Source organism: Schistocerca gregaria, chromosome 8 (genome assembly GCF_023897955.1).
Source record: "Schistocerca gregaria isolate iqSchGreg1 chromosome 8, iqSchGreg1.2, whole genome shotgun sequence".
NCBI lineage: Eukaryota > Metazoa > Arthropoda > Insecta > Orthoptera > Acrididae > Schistocerca > Schistocerca gregaria.
The window spans coordinates 492,738,994-492,758,145 of NC_064927.1; the positions used below are offsets into that span (position 1 = coordinate 492,738,994).

The following is a 19,152-nucleotide window of genomic DNA, read 5'->3' on the forward strand; positions in this document are numbered from 1 at the left end:
ATCAAACAGCCTTATGTTAAAAAAATAAAAAGAAAATGTATGGCTGTTTGCTGATTTTTCTTTGGTAAATGTCTAAGCGACTGATGTCCCATTCCATGATGGATCTACCAAAGTTGAGAAACAGTTTGAACATAGGTCTACGAACGCTCTACCAAGCGCTTAAGAGTGAATTGCAGGTAGTCACGTACATGTAGGTATAGAAAGTAAAATTGTGCAGACACACACTTACCTGTACCCAAGACCCAAGCTGTTTCTCAAGAGCCAGTCGTATGGCTTGTGTTTCCTCTTCCACTACCTGTCTCGATACAGGAACGGATTCACTTTCTTTTATGGTGGTATTGAAAGTAGTCTCCGCACCTCGTTTCACACCAACTGTTTCTACACGCTCCCCTTCAACTTCTACATTAGTTTCTCCGTCTCCACCAGTGTCCATATTTTCTCCAGCAAGGTCAGACTTGTCTTTCGTACCAGGAACATTCTCAGCTGGAATACGCTGCTGTGGACTCTTCTCATTAGCTGGTGGTTGATCTACAAACATGTAAATAGTAAAACAGTGACCCAAACAATAAGTGCAACAGCATACTAAATGAAACTTCCTGGCAGATTAAAACTGTGTGCTGGACCAAGATTCTAAATTCAGGACCTTTGCCTTTTGCAGACAAGTGCTCCAGTGACTGAGCCACCTGAACACAGCTCACAACCCGCCCTCACAGCTTTGCTTCCACCAGTACCTTATCTCCTACCTTCCAAACTCCACAGAAACACTCCTGTAAAACTTCTAGGACTAGCACTCCTGGAAGAAAGGATATTATAGAGACATGGTTTAGCCACTGCCTGGGGGTGTTTCCAGAACAAAAGTTTTACTCTGCACTGATGTGAAACTTCCTCCCTTAATATGCCAAGAAGTTTCATATCAGCACACATTCTGCTGCGGATTGTAAATTTCATTCTTGAAGAATACTAAATGTTTTATACATGAAAAGAGAATTGTTATTTTCAAAAATGTTGTCAAAACATGCTTAAAGTTATGAAGGGAGAAGTGTGCAATTTTGAGTACGGAAATGAAGCATAATATGCAAAAAAGACAATTTCAAGTATGGTGCGGGACTGCTTCCAGAAATGACAAGAAAAAGTATTCAAAGAACTGTGGAGAAAACACTACTAGTACCAGATAATACAAAGAAAAAACACTAGGTGTCATGCTCAAGAGGATTGTATGCCAAAGACGATGACAGAAAAACTTCTTGAGCAGAGACCAACACAGAAAAGAGATATCAGAGGGACAGAAAGGAAAATAAGTACTATAAATGAAGGTGTTTGTCTATAGGCACTGAACATCTATGAATTTATTGAAAGAAATAACGTTTCTTGCATATGTTATTGGTTATTATAACTAATGTATTTCATTCTATTTCAGTTCCAATAGACTTGGAAATCAGTTTAATGGCAGACAGCATTTCTCCTGTTGCAACATTATAATCAAATGTTTATCTTGTCCAGTTAACAGACAAAATGAAAACAGAAAACTGTAATGTAAAGCAGATATATTTTTTGTGTCAATGCTTTTCAGCTACATACAAGTTACTGCCACAGGTAAAACAGAGTGTGCAAAACAATAGCTTATATGCTTCCGTATTTGGTTCTAGTCTTCGTTCTGCCACATCTATGAAGACAAGTATGGTTTAAGTTCTTGTGGAATTTTGCAATATGTATAAAGACTCAAACAAAAATAATATTTTTAAAGTTATGCAAAACTGTGGCACTGCTGACACATATTCAGATATAGCAACAAATCTCAGAGTTTTGAAAGTGACAAATTCCATCTTCTTAACTTGACATTAATAAAAGACACAGAAAATGTAAAGTAGTGGTAACGGGTGGAATGTTTTCAGAGCTGTTAGAACCAAAAGCCAAAGATGGTCACCAAATGCACAAGAATAAGGTTGAATAACAAAGGAAAGGGTGATACAGGACATTCTACATTAATTTGATAATATTCGTAGAAATTTCCACCTGAGCATAGTACATAATGATGACAATAGCAAGGGAGAGAACACTTTTATTGACATTTTGAAATAATTTTTATTTGTTCGTGAACTGATAGACTAGTTGGTCATCATCAGATGAGAGTAGACTGGTGTAAGAAGTTCTATAAACAAAATATTATTCTAAGTTTTGATATTATATCCACTGTTTAATGGTATACGGGGTATATTGTTACCACTATAAAAAGCACTAGTTTGGAGATGAGATTTTCACTCTGCAGCGGAGTGTGCACTGGTGTCAAACTTCCTGGCAGATTAAAACTGTGTGCTGGACCGAGACTCAAAGTTGGAGAGCTTCTGTAAAGTTAGGAAGGTAGGAGACGTGGTATTGGCAGAAGTAAAGCTGTGAGGACGGGGCATGAAGTTGTGCTTGGGTAGCTCAGGTGGTAGAGCACTTGCGCGCGAAAGGCGAGTTCGAGCCTTGGTCCAGCACACAGTTTTATTCTGCCAGGAAGTTTCAGCACTAGTTTGTTTTAGTCAGAAAACAGCAGGAACAGAATTCTATGTCTTTTTCTTTTTGAGTACATTGTTATCAATCAGGCCAGACTTGTAGCCACTGCTACAGGTGATCTATTTAACTGCTTGTCATCCAGTATGAAAGTCAGGGTCCAGAAATGGTAGAGACGAGGCAAATGCATCGTGTAAGGTGAATCATGATGTACCGTGAAGCGGAGAGTAGAGGATTTGATCCCTATTATTTCAAGAGTTGAAATAATTTACTTAATGGCGTAAGTGAATCAGCCAAAAAACATACCAAATAGCCTACACCTCCAATCCATTACTTAATTTTGGTATTGAGAGGATCTTTCTTTCAAGAATAATTACTAAAAGTTTCCAAAGAAAATTTAGGGCTGTCTGGTACAGAAACTTACAGCGAGGCAACCTGACAGTTTTTATATAGTGTTACAAAACTGAAAATACCGTACACTCTTGATCTACAGGTAGATTCTGTGTGCTGAGGAAAAAAGAAACTGTGGTGGAAGTGGAAATGAATCCCGAGATAGAGCCATATTCGTGTTGATACACTGTGTCCTCCAGAATGATGAGATCACTCAGGGAATGCCACGGAAACACTCCCCAGATGGTAACACTGCCTACTCCAGCCTGAACCCTCCTGACCCTCGTTGCAGGGCATTGGTACAATGGACATCTGTTCACTGGAGCATAAAATGCGATTCATCTGAAAGGGGCACCGGCTGCCACATAGTGGATGTCCAGTTGTGGTAACGGCACGCAAATTCCAGCTTCCGGCACCGATGAACTGCAGTCGGCATAGCAGCTCGAATCGAGTGCCTGCTGCGGAGGTCTTTATGCAGCAACATTCACTGACCAGTCATTGAGGAGACACTTTCGGTAGGCCCTCGGTTCCTCTGGGTGGACAGTCGTACGTTTATTCGTGCGGAAACATCTCCACAGCTGTCACCCACCCCTGTCATTGATGGCCCGTGGTCCACTACAGTTGCCTCGGGGCCAGTTTTGGATAGTGCCATTTTTCCAGGCATGGTACACTTGAACCACAGCTGCATGTGAACAGTTGACAAACTTATTATTTTGGAAATGTTTCTTTCCTTGGCCTGAAACAAGGATTATACTCTTTTGGGTATCAGATAAATCACTCCACTTTGACAAATACTGCACGGTTTACTGTCCCCCCACCCCACCCCACCCCGCCTACTAGCAATAATTCTCTTTAAATCATGAGGTACTGAATGCCTCTTCGAAACACAGTTCCGTAAGAGGGAACTTAAGTTTTTGTTTGCATTATTCTGTTTATCAGAAATATTGTGAGGCAGAACATGCTTAATCTCTTCACACACAATTTTGGTGACAAACTTTATATTCACGAAGCTAGTAACTCAATCAGTGTTGTTAATGAACACAACGGTCAGGTTTCTAATGTAATTCAGACACCTTTCCTTTTTGTCACTACGCTGTATTAATAATGATATTTATGCCTTCAACTACAATGCCTTCACAGTCACCAAACTTCTATCCAAATCTATATCATTAAATGGTTAACACAGTCCACAGACTCGCTCCTATCTGTAGGTTGTCAATAAAACAGCTGTCTTGATCTACTCACTGAAAGAGATATTCTTACATTAAAGGTTTAATGAAGTAAGACAAGTGTTACAGCAATACACTGTGTATATATCTTGAGGTGACCTAGTTCACAATGCGCAAATTACCTGGACTGTGTTCGTACAGTATTTGAGAATGAGAGAACTTAGTGACTTTCAGCAAACTTTTCACATAATTTCAAACCTTTCGTAAACTACTTCTTGCTTATATGCTTGATGTAAAATATTTAACATATTACCCTATTTGTAGAGTAGTAAGACCTCTCAATCTATTTTATACATAGGAGTTCAATCCCTGGTACATATGCTATCTGATCAGAAGTATTTGAGCAGCCCTATGTAGTACAGAATTGGCCACTAGATGTTATGAGAGATGTTATGCCAGTGGGGGAGTATTTTGTTGTCAGCAGAGAAGCAGTAACAGCACAATTTGTCAGTCAGGGGAGTTCATTGACTACGAATGTGGAGTAGTTACTGGAGGTCACCTGAGTAACAAATACATCAGGAACATTCCCACCCTTCTACAGATGCCCAAGTTCAAAATTGGTGACGTGATTGAGGAGTAAAACAGTGAAGGAGCAACTGCAGCTAAACCGAGACCAGGCAGACCTCACATTCTGACGGACAGGGACCGTCGAGCACTGCAGAGGACGGTTGCAGAAAATCACATGAAAATCAGCAGAAGGAATCAAAGTGCTACCAGCAGTCCGTCTAGCACAATGACTGTGTGTAGGGAGTTAGAAAGAACAGGGTATAAGGGTCAACCAGCTCCCGATAAACCACACGTGTCTCTATTCGATGACAGGTGACACTTGAAGGGATGTAAAGGAAGATGCCACTGGGAGCAGATGAGTGAAAATGAATGATTTGGAGTGATGGATCACAACACGTTCTGTGACAATCCAATGGGAGGGTTTGAATTTGGTGAATGTCTGGAGAATGTCACTTGCCATTCATCATGTGTAGTGGCAACAGTAAAGAATGGAGGTTGTAGTGTTATGTTATGGGGGAGTTTTTCACAGTTAGGGTGTGGTGCCTTTACTGGGCTAAAGGGAACACAAAATGAAACAGATATAACACACTTTACAGCAATGTGTACTGCGTACAGCAGAGCATAAGTACAGAAATGATTAATGTTTCTATCGGCACAACAATACGTCCCACCTTAAAGTAGCATCTGCGATGCAACGGTTTGAGGACAACAATATTTCTGAAATGGATTGGCCCATCCGGAGCTCTGACCTGAACCGACACAGCATTTACGGGACGAGTTACAGCATCGAGTTCTCTCCAGACCCCGCCATAGACATCACTAACTTCTCTGATTTCTGCTCCTGAAGAAGAACGGGCTGCCATTCCTCCATAGAAAATCAGACAACTCATTTAAAGTTGTCCCCAGCAGAATTCAAGCTGTAATAAAGCTGAAGGGAGGATACAACCTTTTTTTAATAGATGTCTGGATATTTTTGATCAAATAGTGTATGACTCTACATCAATCTCTGCAAGCCGCCTTATGGTGTGTGACAGAAACTATTTTGTGTAAAGTGCAGCAAATCACGCAAGTGCATAATAACTGCTGATGGATGCTGGACTTTGAATCTTCATTCTTAATTTTAATCTCTGCCACCTTCTCACATTTGCATTACATTGTTGAACTAAAGAAGAATGGGAGCACACATCAGTACATAATATTGACAGGCTTTCACACACATCACCACCCACTGAATTGCCTGCTGTACGAGTGCATAAGTTATTGCATATTTCACTGATATAGATCATGAACGAACATTATATGTGCACATTATGCAAGGCATGTTACAGAATAAACACTACACAATAAGTTTTGTATAAGGTTTGGACCTCAGTGAACTGTAGGCAGTATTCTGGCATGAAGAAGAATACCTGACCAACTACAACATTTGCTGAGAACTCTTGCGATTATTTTATTTTATTTTATTTATTTTTTTGTTCATGTAAAATACTTGAAGTTACCTAGGAAGATATATAAAATGTATTACAATTGAATCTATGTTATGAATTACTTCTCATGACAATTTCATAGGCATTTATGTTCTTACCTTCTATCATTTCTATATCATCATCATTCAGTTCTTCACCCTTTTCTTCTTCCAAATTTGGAACAGGCTGTTTCTCTGCTTGCTCCTAGGACATAAAAAAATAAAGAATTCTGCACATGTTTAAAGGTATCCTGGAATAAATTGAAATGATACTTGAAGCATGAAGAAAGAAGGGAAAAAAACTTCAATCTATTCAAAATATTAATGATGTGAGCATCAACTTAACAGCTGCCAATCCAGTAGAAACTGGAACTTGGCTCAAAACACACAATTTTAAAAATACACTTGAACCTTGAGCTACCACAAGTTTCTAACTTTCCTTCAGATTCATAATAATGAGAAAAAGGAGGTATACACTGACCAGCCAGAATATTATGACCACCCATTTATTAGCTGGTATGTCAACATCTGGCACAGATAACAGTGGTGATGCATCGTGGCACAGAAGCAATCGGGCCTCGGTATGTTGCTGGATGGTGTTGGCACCACATCTGCACACACAAGTCTCCTAATTCACGTATATTCCGGGGAAGGGGGGCAGAGAGCTTTGACGCTACGTTCAATGAGGACCCAGATGTGTGTGATCAGGTTCAGATCTGGTGAGTTGGAGGGCCAGCACATAAACTTGAACTTCCCACTCCATCACACTCCTGACTTTGTGACACGGCACCTTATCTTCCTAAAAAATGCCACTGCCATTGGGAAACACGACTGTCGTGAAGGAGTGTACGTGGTCTGCAACCAGTGTACGGTACTCCTCGGCCGTCACGGTGCCTTGCGCGAGCTCCACTGGACCCACGGGGGCCCACATGAGTGTTCCCCAGGGCACCACACAGCCACTGCCAACTTGTGTCTGTAAGGAGCTGTCCCCCGGGAAAATGACGGATTTGTGTCCTCCCAATGGCTTTTTTAATAAGGTATTGGGACTCTTAAGACCGCGCAATGCTCTGCAACTGCACCAATGTCCGGTGCTGACAGTCACGTGCCCACTTCAGTCATACCTGACTACGTCACAGTGTTAACATTGGCACGTGCGTCGGCTGTGGAGGCCCACCGTTAGAAGTGTTCAGTACACTGTGTGTTCAGACACACTTGTACTCTGCCCAGCAGTAAAGCCTGATGTCAGTTCTGTCAGAGTTCACCCCCTGTCCTCTTTTACCAGTCTGCCAAGCCTACAATGTCCGATATCTTAATGAGGGGTGGCCCCTCGACACCAAGACGTATGGACGTGGTTTCACCTCGGTTTTTCCATCTGTCGAAGACACTCGCCACAGCACTCCTCGAACGTCTGACGAGTCGTGCAGTTTCCAAAATGCTCATGCAGAGCCTCTGGTCCATTACAATCTGCCCTCAGTCAAACTCAGATAAATTGCCCACCTTCCCCAGTTTGCACACAATCAGCTCGCCCACTGACACCACACGCACCGTGTGTCTGTCTGACAAACAGCCATTTCTTACCTAGTGATGCCGCTATCTCCTGGATGCGTTTACATCACTAGTACATTGGGAGTGACCCTAATGCCCTGTCTGGCCAGTGCACATTCACTGGTGAAGAAGGGAAGGAATTACTGCTCTAAAATCCAGATTACACGATTCGTGAGATCAGCTTCCACTGAAAGGGTATGACATAACCAAGTCGTGCCCTCAGGTGTTATCAACAGTAGCTAAATACCTTCTGGTATTTTCCAGACTGGTTTGCTGAGAAAAGCCAGTCTCCTTACTACAGCTGACAAGCTGTATGATGATTCTTATCCTTGTGAGTAATGCCACAGTTCAAGCATTTCTATGAACCATTCCAGTATTACAGATTCCAGTACTCATCACTGGCAAGACATTTTCTTAGGAAGCCAATTGAAACATATACAATACCAACTAATCTGTAGCTTTTATAACTGTTTTATATTCACATTGCCTTTTTTCAGAATGAATCAATGGCCACAGGTAATCTATAATCTATACTAGTAACATCCAATACCCTGTCAGTTCAAACACTGTGAAACGTAACAGGATGGAGTCTGACAGCTATTTCACAGTTCAGCACCTGAATCTTCCATCTCAGCACAAGTGCTTACAAACTCTGAAGCCAGTAAATGTGTTTTGGGCAGTTTCATATGAAAAGGAGTATAGACAATTTTTCTTTGCCGAGAACACTGTTACAGGAATTATATATCTCAATATGCTCGAGAAATTAGCTTTCCCACAGTTGTAGACCGATTCAAATGACATCATTCACCAACAGGATGGGGCACGGCCACACTAGTATCTGGGATTGCGGGAATTTTTAAATCTAAGGGTTACCGAATGACGGATCAGACGCACTGGACCAAATGATTCGGCCTTACATTACTGGCCTCCAAGGACACCAGACCTAACTGCATGTGATTATTATATAAAAGATTTATATTTATGTGCCTCTGTTACCAACAACAGTGAATGAACTGAGATACTGCATAACAGCAGCTGTGGAAGCTGTAACTCGAGACATGCTCACTGCAGCATAGGAACAATTTCATTACGGATTTGACATACGCTGTGCAACTCAAGGGGGCATATTGAACACCTATGAAAAGGTATTAAAAAAACTTTGAGTTTCCTGTTCATAAAAAAAATACATTGCATATGTTATTAGTTTCGGAAATATAGACGTGCCAAATTGGATGATTCTTTTTGATACACCCTGTTTACCAAATAACTGCAGACAAGCTGAGTCTTGCCCCAAGCTGTCCTACTGCACCACACACAAATTTTTAATGCCACTCATGTTCCTCTTTAATATATGGTCATAATAAAATCTTACACTGCATTAACAGTTGTTCTCATTTTTCTTAGGAGTCAATCAGACAGACTACTGCAGTTCCACTGGCATACTTACGCACACCCTACTCAATCTGTCTTGCTCTCTGTAGTGTGAAAGATATATTTCCAAAACGATACCCAGTTAACTATAACTGTTAACGAAGTAATGAAACAGATCTTCAGGGGGCAAAATGTGTAGTACTGCTGACAGACACTTGAAATGAAATGATTGTTAGTTATTGGCCTTAGGTTGTTCAACCATCTGTAGCAAGTCTGTTTATTCGACACCAGTCAGGCGACTTGTGCGTCGGTAATGATGAAATGATGATGAGGACAGCACAACACCAAGTCTCTGGGTAGATAAAATCCCTGACCCACTCGAGAACTGAACCCAGGTGCCACTGCTCGGTAGTCATCCTCACTGACCACTCGACTACGGCAGTGGATGACAGACGTGTATAAAAGTGATAAACTACCTAGATTTCGTAACTAATAGTTTGTTCCTTGAAGAGCAGACGGGGATAGGTTGGGGGAGGTTAAAAAAGGAGGGACAGGTCACTTAGGCCCGAAGCAAGTACTCACCAACAACTCTGTCTCGTAGTTTACTGTTTTTCTTGATCAATTTTTCCTTTGATATAATCAACATATTTCCAGTTTGACAAAGTGAGTGCATCCACTTTGTGGTAACCTGTGTTCGCACCCGGAGTACCTAGCAAGATAGTGAAATTGACTACACTGTTACATGTGCAAGTGCCACAAATCAATCAGCTGCAGGCAGATGGTACCTATCTTGATATTCATTATCATTTTCATTCCAGAATTTACATTACTGCATGTATTCACTTTGTCCTTAACATTTACTGCTCGTGACTAAACACCTGACCTGCAGCTGTTATTGGCTTTAAAAATACTGATTTACACATCACACTTTTACCACTGCTGCCTCAGCACCCTACTCTCACTGTTACAAAGAAAATGGTGCCAGCAATCTGAAGCAAATGTTTAGATACTGTCTATGATTCTGCACACAAGAACATAAAATGCTGCGGACAAAAGAGCAACATTACCCTCTGCCACTGCCGATCACAAAGTTCTTTCACTTGAGGTGTATAACTGCTTCTATTTCAGTGGCTATTAACTACATATTCCCCTAGGTCACAAAAACTGTTGTCAGTGGGGTTCTTTTATTTTGAACAGATGAATCAGGGACTATTAAAGCTGACTACTACTGTCAGAAATTTAAAAATCACCATAATCACTTTTCTTCTTCTACAACTACTACTACAGTTTCCAGCTCCTGGCTGGTCTGTTCAGAACATAAGCTTCTTCAATCTTTCTCTGGAACCCCAACAGGTTTCTCTCACCTTTTGTCCCAGTCTTCTCTTCCCTCCATCTACATCTACATCCACATCTACATCTACATGACTACTCTGCAATTCACATTTAAGTGCTTGGCAGAGGGTTCATCGAACCACAATCATACTATCTCTCTACTATTCCACTCCCGAACAGCACGCGGGAGAAACAAACACCTAAACCTTTCTGTTCGAGCTCTGATTTCTCTTATTTTATTTTGATGATCATTCCTACCTATGTAGGTTGGGCTCAACAAAATATTTTCGCATTCGGAAGAGAATCACACACTCCTTCACTCTGACAATTTGCATGTCTCTTGGTCTTCCCTTCTACATCTACATCTATATACATATTCTGCAAGCCACAGCATGGTGTGTGTTGGAGGGTACCCATGCCACTACTTGCCATTTCCTTTCCTGTTCCACTCACATACAGAGTGACGGAAAAATAACTATATGTATGTCTCTGTATGAGCCCTAATTTTTCAAATCTTATATTTATGGTAATTACACAAAATGTACATTGGCAACAGAAGAATCATTCTGCAGTCAGCTTCAAACGCTGGTTCTCAAAATTTTCTGAATAGTGTGTCTCAAAAAGAATGTCCCTCCGGGATTTCCATTTCAGTTCCCAAAGCACTTTCCCAATATTTGAGTGTTGTTCGATCCTACCAGTAGAAAATCTAGCAGCCCGCCTCTGGATTGGTTCAATGTCTTCCTTTAATCTGACTTGGTGAGGATCTCAAAAACCTCAACCAGTGCTTGGATAGGTCACACTAGCAGCCTTATGTTGTATGCTTTTACATATACGAATCACACTTGCCCCAAATTCTCCCAGTAAACCGAAATCGATCATTTGCCTTCCCTACCACAATCATCACAAGCTTGTTCCATTTCATATTGCTTTGCAATGTTATTCCCAGATAACATTGCCACAGTATGGTGTGTTGTGGAGAGTATTCTGTGGCACTACTAGCCATTTCCTTTCCTGTTCCACCCATAAACAAAAGTGAGAGAAAAACAACTATCTGAAATAGACAACATACACACACACATTCACACAAACAGCACACACACATTATGGCTGCCGGAGACAGTTGTCCTGTGCATGCGGACTGCATTTGAGTGAATGTGGGTGTACGTTGCCTATTTCAGGAACAGGCCTTTTGGCCGAATGCTCACGTGTTTATTAGTCTTTTTGTTGTGGCTGTCTGTGACTCACTATCTCCATGATTAGTTAGTCTATCCTTATGATTATACTGCCTTATCTCATCCCGGATTTTCTGTCCCAGACAGGATGAGTAGGAAAGATTGAATGTTGGCGACTGCATCAGACAAGACTTGAAAACTGAGAGCTTAAAAGTGTAAGACAGGGTAACATGCAAGACAGAGATTACTGTAAAACATCGTGTACGAGTTAATAAGAGTGAAAAGCTAAGTGCATTGTACATTACGGCAGTGGGACGGAGAGGGGGGAAAATAGGCAGGTAATAAATTGAAAGATGTAGAAAACTAAAATGGAATGAATAAAGTAGTAGTAACTATTTCTCCCACCTCTGATACATACAATGAACTTAGCTTTTCACTATTATTAACTTATACATGAGTATTAGCAGTAATCTGTGTCTTGCATATTACCCTGTCTTCCACTTTTAAGCTCTCAGGTTTTCAGATCTTGTTCGTGCAATCCCCAACAATCAGTCTTTCCTTCTCATCCCGTCTGGTAAGTCTGCCCTAGCCTGCAGTTCTAGGTGACTTGTACGAAATCTACCCCTTTTCATTTCCCTTCATCCCTCTTCCTTCCTCTTCAACCCTTCTGCCTGAAGGAGCAGCCACTGGCTTCAAAAGCTTGCCTAATTACAGCCTTCTTTTACGTGTGTGTTTTGCCGCCGCTTGGTGAGTAGATTTTTTGTCTATCCCTATTACTTTTTGTAACATTAAATTACATTTTTCTAAATTCAGAGCTAGCTGCCATTTGTCAGACCACCAAGAAATTTTGTCCAAGTCATCTCATATCCTCCTACTGTCACTCAACTTCGACACCTGCCCACACGACACAGCATTTACAGCAAACAACCGCAGACTACTGCTCACCCTACCCTCCAGATCATTTATGTATAAAGAAAATAATAGCAGTCCTATCACATTTTCCTGTGCCACTGTTGATGATATCTTTGTCTCCGATGAACACTCGTCATCGAGGACAACATACCGAGTTCTATTACTTAAAAAGTCTTCGAGCCACTCACATAGCTGGCAAACCTACTCTGTATGACTGCTTTGTCATTTCGTGGGCCTAACTTAGTATCCTGCTAGCTCCTACACTTTTAACAAGCACATTCTACCTTAATCTTGTATTTTCTAGACACACTTGTATGCGTTTCTCTTTCACTATTTCTCTCACTGTCTGTTGAAATTAAGTAATTAATTAATTAATATAAAGAGAGAATTCTGTTAATGGCAACTATTTAAACAGATCAACATTTTCCATTATTAATGCAGCAACTGTTCCTGGGTTCACAATTTCTGAAAAATAAAACTCAATGTCATTTTGATACCAACCTCTGTGGCCGCATCTATAGTGTGTGCATCAAATGCTTGTTTGGAATCACGTATGTGTTGGTAGAGATCAGCACTGCGGCCTAAATCCGCACCTTCTTCTGTCTCATCCTCTGACTTGGACTCTTGTTCCTTATTTGTAACATCCACCGTCTTCAGCCGTTTTACTGTTGGTTCTTTCACATCACCTACAGAGAAATTGCATTTACAAAGAAAATCATTTAGAATCTATGCTACATATTCGGTCTCCTTTAAGATTTCATATAACACTAGTATGCAATAAATTAATTAGAATAACAAAACATTGGACAGCACTCAGCATTTCGGTAAAAATTATCACAAGAAACTAAGCAATCTTCAACCAATGCCTTAACTACATGTCAAATGATTATCTTTCACCATTACATTGTTTAAAACCATGTAAAACATAACATATATGTTTGTGACCTTGAAAGGGAGCACCAGACTGTTAGTAGCAGGCTTACAAGCAATATAGTGTTAACTGTGTAACTAAGATTGCTTCATCTGGAGAATGCAGAGAAAGAATGCACAGAAGTGGGGGGGGGGGGGGGGGGGGGTGTTTCTGATATGATATCCCTCATTTCAGGGCAGGATGACAGATAATGCAAAGCCTGATGAACGATGTGGTTCAGCTGTTCCATTCTCGAAATTATCCTAGCCTCACTTTATGGTAACCCATTGTCCCGATGTCTTCCACCCAACAGTTTCCACCCCCTCTGTCCTATGACCTTCTCATTATTCACATCCCTCAAGCACATTATATGCCACCCTCTGCCAAGACAATTGTCCATCTTTCCTCTTAGCTGCACCTACCCTTTGCCATTCTGCCCTCACTAACCCCCCCCCACCACCTGACGCTGCACTTGGCAATTTTGTCGTGGCTACATCTATTCTGTACACACTCCTCCAGATAGTGCTCCCTCCTCCCTCCCCCACCCTCCCCAATCCCCAATCCACTTAACATGCCATCTTTATGGTGAGTAACCATCTATTCTTTTCTTAATATTGTTGATATTCCAACCTGGAGAAAATGTAGGATCAGCTGCTTCAATTCATTCCGTAGGTGTCACAAGTTATTGTAATGAATTTGCTGTCTATCTGATGACAAACCTCAGATCTGATAACAAACCTCAGATGACTATTTTAGCATGCACAGTGAGAATATTTAGTTGCATGTCTCATTATTTGTACAACAACCACCAATTTTAGTTTCATTGATAAGCTAATGGCTACTGCTACGGCTAATGTAATATTGCAGACTCAGAGAAAATGCAGTGCTGCCAGTAATAAAGCCACATGTGCAGAGACTGGACATAACATTTCGTATAGTTCTCATGTCCTATTTGAGTAATAATTTAGGTATTATAATAAAGCCAGAGAGATATAGAGTACCACTAGAATGAATGAGTCCAATCGTGTGATGATTAGTCTTCAAGGTCCCTACATGAGCAGTTCATATGACACTTTAGTATAATCCTAGAGTTCTCCCTTAGCATTCCTCCTTGAAACTATGTAAGTTTGCTTTTGCAGCACAGATGATAGCTATCTTCAAGCATCTGCCAGCTGATACTTTTCAGTGTTTCTCTGAAATCCTGCTGTGGGTCAAAGAAATGTGTAACTATTCGTTCTGACCTCCTTTATGCACTGTTACTTGTATTTGGTATGGCTCCCACACACACGAGTAATATACTACAATGTGTCGTGTCAGTGTTTCCTAAGCAGCCTCCTTTGTAAATTCTTTGCAGTTCCCAACTGAAGTCTAGCAGTTGCTTTTCCAATGACTGAGCCTATGTTATCATTCTGTTTCAAAATTCCCAAATTGTTTCTCTTATGTATTTACATGGGTTGACTGGCTCCCACTGAACTGCTTGTTGCAGGACCTCCAGATGTTCACTTTTTAAGCAAATTGAAATTATGTGATCATATGATAGTTTGAGTATAGACATATCGGTTTGTGTGGAAACCCCCTCACGTCAGTGGTAAACAGTGGGTCTAGTAATTGGTGGAAGTTTCCATTTGATGCAGGAACACCACATGCCAAGGAGATGAGGGCTTTTTATTCATTGTAAGGTTGACAACGTCACTTGTTATTCTACTGCTTCTGGTATCTTCCTACACTTTTACTGGATGTACATTTCAGATTTTATGCATCAGTTCCAAGTGAAATGGCATGTGGCAGTGTTGAAGTCAGTCTGAATAAAAGAAAGAAAGGACCGAAAAGAGTTATATACCAATCAGAACCAATAAAAGAAAGCAGAATTAAAAACACTGAATACTTGAACTATAGAAGAGAAACAGTTACGCCTAATGAACAAGGTTACGATTGCAGGTAAGCCATGTGTATTAACAATGCCACTGAAACTAATGTTACTGTTTGGTTATTCTGTTACTATTATTCGTCTTACGAATGCAATGCTCTGTTATTGCAGCTGTAACTGAAAATGCATCATTACTAAAATTAGTTCAGACATAATGACGGAATTATATTCTAACTTCTTAAGTTTCAACACTAAAAATGAACATAATAGATGTATGTGACATTGTAAGGAAATGTCCAGGATTGTAAGGTGACAACAGCTTACCTATCAAGAACAAACCCAAAGGTTATACATACAAATATTGGCTCTTTAGCAGCATCACAGTGGATGTATGTACCCGTGTGTATTGGCTCCGAGAAGGGACACTGCCAAACTGCATTTGTCACTACAAGGGCCCACATCGGGTGTGCCAGTACGGGGTGCTGCTGGATGCACATCTCCGGTGCACCAAGCTGGTAATCTGGACAGCTGGGTATGTTAGGGTTAGTGACTGTGCCCTACATTTGAGATCTCTGTGACATTACTTTTCAATATGTCAATTCGAGGCCTCATGTTGACCAGTCTGTTCTGGTAGAACATAGAAGGTTTTCAATGGCCACCCTGGGCAGCACATTCTTTGTATCTCTCAACTACTGAAAAAAACTTGGTTACAGGATGGCGAGACACTGGAAAGCCACCAAAAGTAAGTCACTACGATCGACAAATGCTGTCATACAGGTGAAATGGTGTGGAATGATCTACCTGTATCCGTCAGCCGAGCTCAGTTCGGTCTTATGCCCAGTCGGGCCAAAACTGTTGCTGACACTAGAGATAGTTGTATGTAATAAATACTGCAGCCATATAACCCCACCCCCCCCCCCCCCCCCCAAAAAAAAAAAAAACATCTACAATACTTCTATCTTATCATACTTTATGCACACAGAAAGCACAATTTTGCTATTTGCTATAGTTTCTGATGTTGCAAAGCTGATGGTCAGCAGTAAATACAACTATGCACTAGCAAGAATTTTTTGTAGTATAAATAACTGATCAATCGACAGTTTCAAAGTACTGACCTAGACTACGTTGTGCGTCGCTCTGCCCTGGTCGGTCCCTCTTGCGCACATCTCTCTGCCCCTGTTGGTCTGCTCGTGCTTCTGGCGTACTGTCTCCCTCTGGTCTCCCCTGGTGCCCAGTTGGATCATCTTTCATTTGTGCTCCACCCACTCCTGACTGCTCCATTTCACCTGGATCTCCTGCATCTCCTCCATCTTTGGAATCTTTCTCATCTTCTTTGGGGACTGATGACACCTGAAAAAATTAAATTATTTTGTAATACCATTTACAGAGTGATACTGCATAGAAGTTCTGAGGTTTCCACCGACTGCATAGAGAATGAGTCAATGTTAACAAAAGAAGTTAAAACTGAATTTAGGGGAAAGCAGAGAAGGAGAAAATGCAACACAATGAAAATAGCAAGCATATATATATCACCCAGAGGCCTGCTAATCAAGCTAAAGAAAGATGTATCAGAGACAATGAGTGCCAACAACATAGTGAAAGAGATGAAATTAAAATTCAAACCAATGTTCATGAAAGATACAACTAAGTTGACATAGGCTTTTCACAGTTTCTTGCTATGCCTTCTTAATCAGAAGAACAACTGCTCTTCTGTATTTTAATGATTTTTGTTGGTGTATCCTTACCCAACTGATATGTATTACTGGCAATTAGTGTGCGTCTCCATCTGTGTGCCGTGTCCCTACTTTCTACGAGCCTGGGTTTGCCTCACATGCAAGAAGAGGCAAACATATAGGTGCACACATCATGCTTGACACGTGAGCCATGTGCAATTCCATTCACACCGAGCCAGAATGACACACACATTCCGGCAATCAACACATCTGTCGCCATAGCCAGACAAAGATAAAATATTAAACAAAAGCCCACACACTGGGATAGAAAATACCTTATGCATATCGAATGTATGAATGTGGTAGAAAATATAAAAATGGCAAGCACTATTGTGTTCAACAATTGTACTTGTGATTTTGAAGTAATATTTCATTCAGTTGGACAACTGGTAGCAGAGAAAAAAGCAAAATGCACAGACAACATATCAGTGGCAACAAGATTACCTCTTCCAATTCTAGTTCTTGTTACTGTGGACAAATATGACAGTTTGAAGTTTCGGTTCATGGTATATATTTCATTAAAATATAATGTAGCCCCAAAAGTTTTGCACACTCTGGTGAAATCCCTGGAAAACAACAGTAAACTTGGTTGACAACCACTTAATATTTCTTTATCTGGAAAGTAAAACAGACATTTCTTGCTTAATGTTTGCAGTCAGTAGTCTAAGAATATGTTAATACCTATTTCTGAACAGTAAGGGTACACAGAAAGGAAGCACTGACAGGATAACACGTTTCTTTTTATATACAGGGTGATCCATGAAGATATGCAAATATTTTAATATGTTATTCTACAAGTAAAACTAAAGAAAAAAAAGTTAATATAAACATAGGTCTGGAAATGTTTAGTTACGGAGTTATGGCTAATAAAAGATTTTGCCTCACATTTAGCAACTTTGCTAATATGAAGCCATTGCAAAACTGTATGAGGTTAAAGTAAAGCATGATTTCCAATTATTTTGTTGTTATTGGTCTGGGGAATCTAATAAAACATGTCCCACACGTGTGTCTGCTGCAGTTTTCCATAACATCCAGAGATGAAAAGATTATTATACAAGTAAATTTGTTTACTTTCCATTAAGAATGTAGAAAGGTTTATGTCATTGTTGGCAACTGTTAGTGAGTTGTTTCAATCATTTCCTAACACTGAAATGAGCTAGTTTTCTGTATTGTTCAATGAAAGAACATAACAGCAATGTAGATTATTTGTGAAATAGGGATGCCTTCCAAATTAACGACAGAGAAATATGCCAATGTGGTGTTTATTTATGGCAAATGTGATGGTAATGCTACAGCTGCAGTTAACAAATATCATGTATGTTATCCAACTCTGAGGTTTCAGACTGCATAAACAATCAGTGGAGTATTTTGAATGTTACGGGAGTCAGGTTCTCTACCTAGCATCAGTACGAGCACTCAATACCTGGAGACAATGATGAGGATATTATGGACGCTGTTCAACATACCTCGGATACCAGTATACGGCGGATATCTAAACGATTAGGCATTTCACAATCTAGGGTATGGCGTACGCTGATCCCTACCAAAAAGAAAACGTGCATCATTTACATCAGGGAGATCCTGTCCTTCATTTGGAGCTGTGCAAATGGTTCAATACTAATCGGCAGTTACACAAATACATTTTATTACTGACAAGGAACAGTTTACTTGAGATGGTATAAACAATTTACATAATGCGCATGTACAGTCTGAAGCAAACTCATGTGCAACAGCGCAACGAAATTTCCAGCAGCAATTTAGCGTAAATGTGTGGTGTGGTATAATCAACACACACCTTATTGGACCATTCATTTTCCCAGGACATCTAACTGGTGAGATGTACTTACAATTCCTTCAAGAAGAAATGCCACGCTTGCTCGAAGATGTTTCACTTGCTACGTGACTGCAAATATATTTCTGACATGACAGTGTGCTTCCACATTTCACCAACACCGTTACTACACATTTAACTGAACATTTTCCCCAGAAACGGATTTGTTGTGGTGCTACACGCCTGTGGCCATCCAGACAGCCCGATTTAACACAATGGATTTTTATGTATTGGGATGGATGAAAGACATAGTTTATGAGGACAAAGTCAATACATGTGAGGCATTACTTGCTCACATTATGAATGCAATGAACTCGGTGGAGACATATTTGAACATTTATTGTGAACGTATTGTGAAATTGTACATACTTTGTACAACTTCCTTAACACTGAGC

The 19,152-nt window shown here is 40.5% G+C and overlaps 1 protein-coding gene across 2 annotated transcripts in view; it reads right to left on the minus strand.

Annotated features, from left to right (window-relative positions):
* Positions 1–19,152, minus strand: part of LOC126284458 (midasin) — a 481,989-nt gene that overhangs the window by 23,578 nt on the left and 439,259 nt on the right. For both annotated transcript variants that reach the window (XM_049983379.1, XM_049983380.1), the window contains 4 exons: positions 16,309–16,543; positions 12,918–13,102; positions 6,205–6,289; positions 230–528 (listed from right to left, as the gene is read on the minus strand). In XM_049983379.1, the coding sequence (XP_049839336.1) occupies positions 230–528; positions 6,205–6,289; positions 12,918–13,102; positions 16,309–16,543 (804 nt within the window). The remainder of the gene's footprint in view (positions 1–229; positions 529–6,204; positions 6,290–12,917; positions 13,103–16,308; positions 16,544–19,152) is intronic.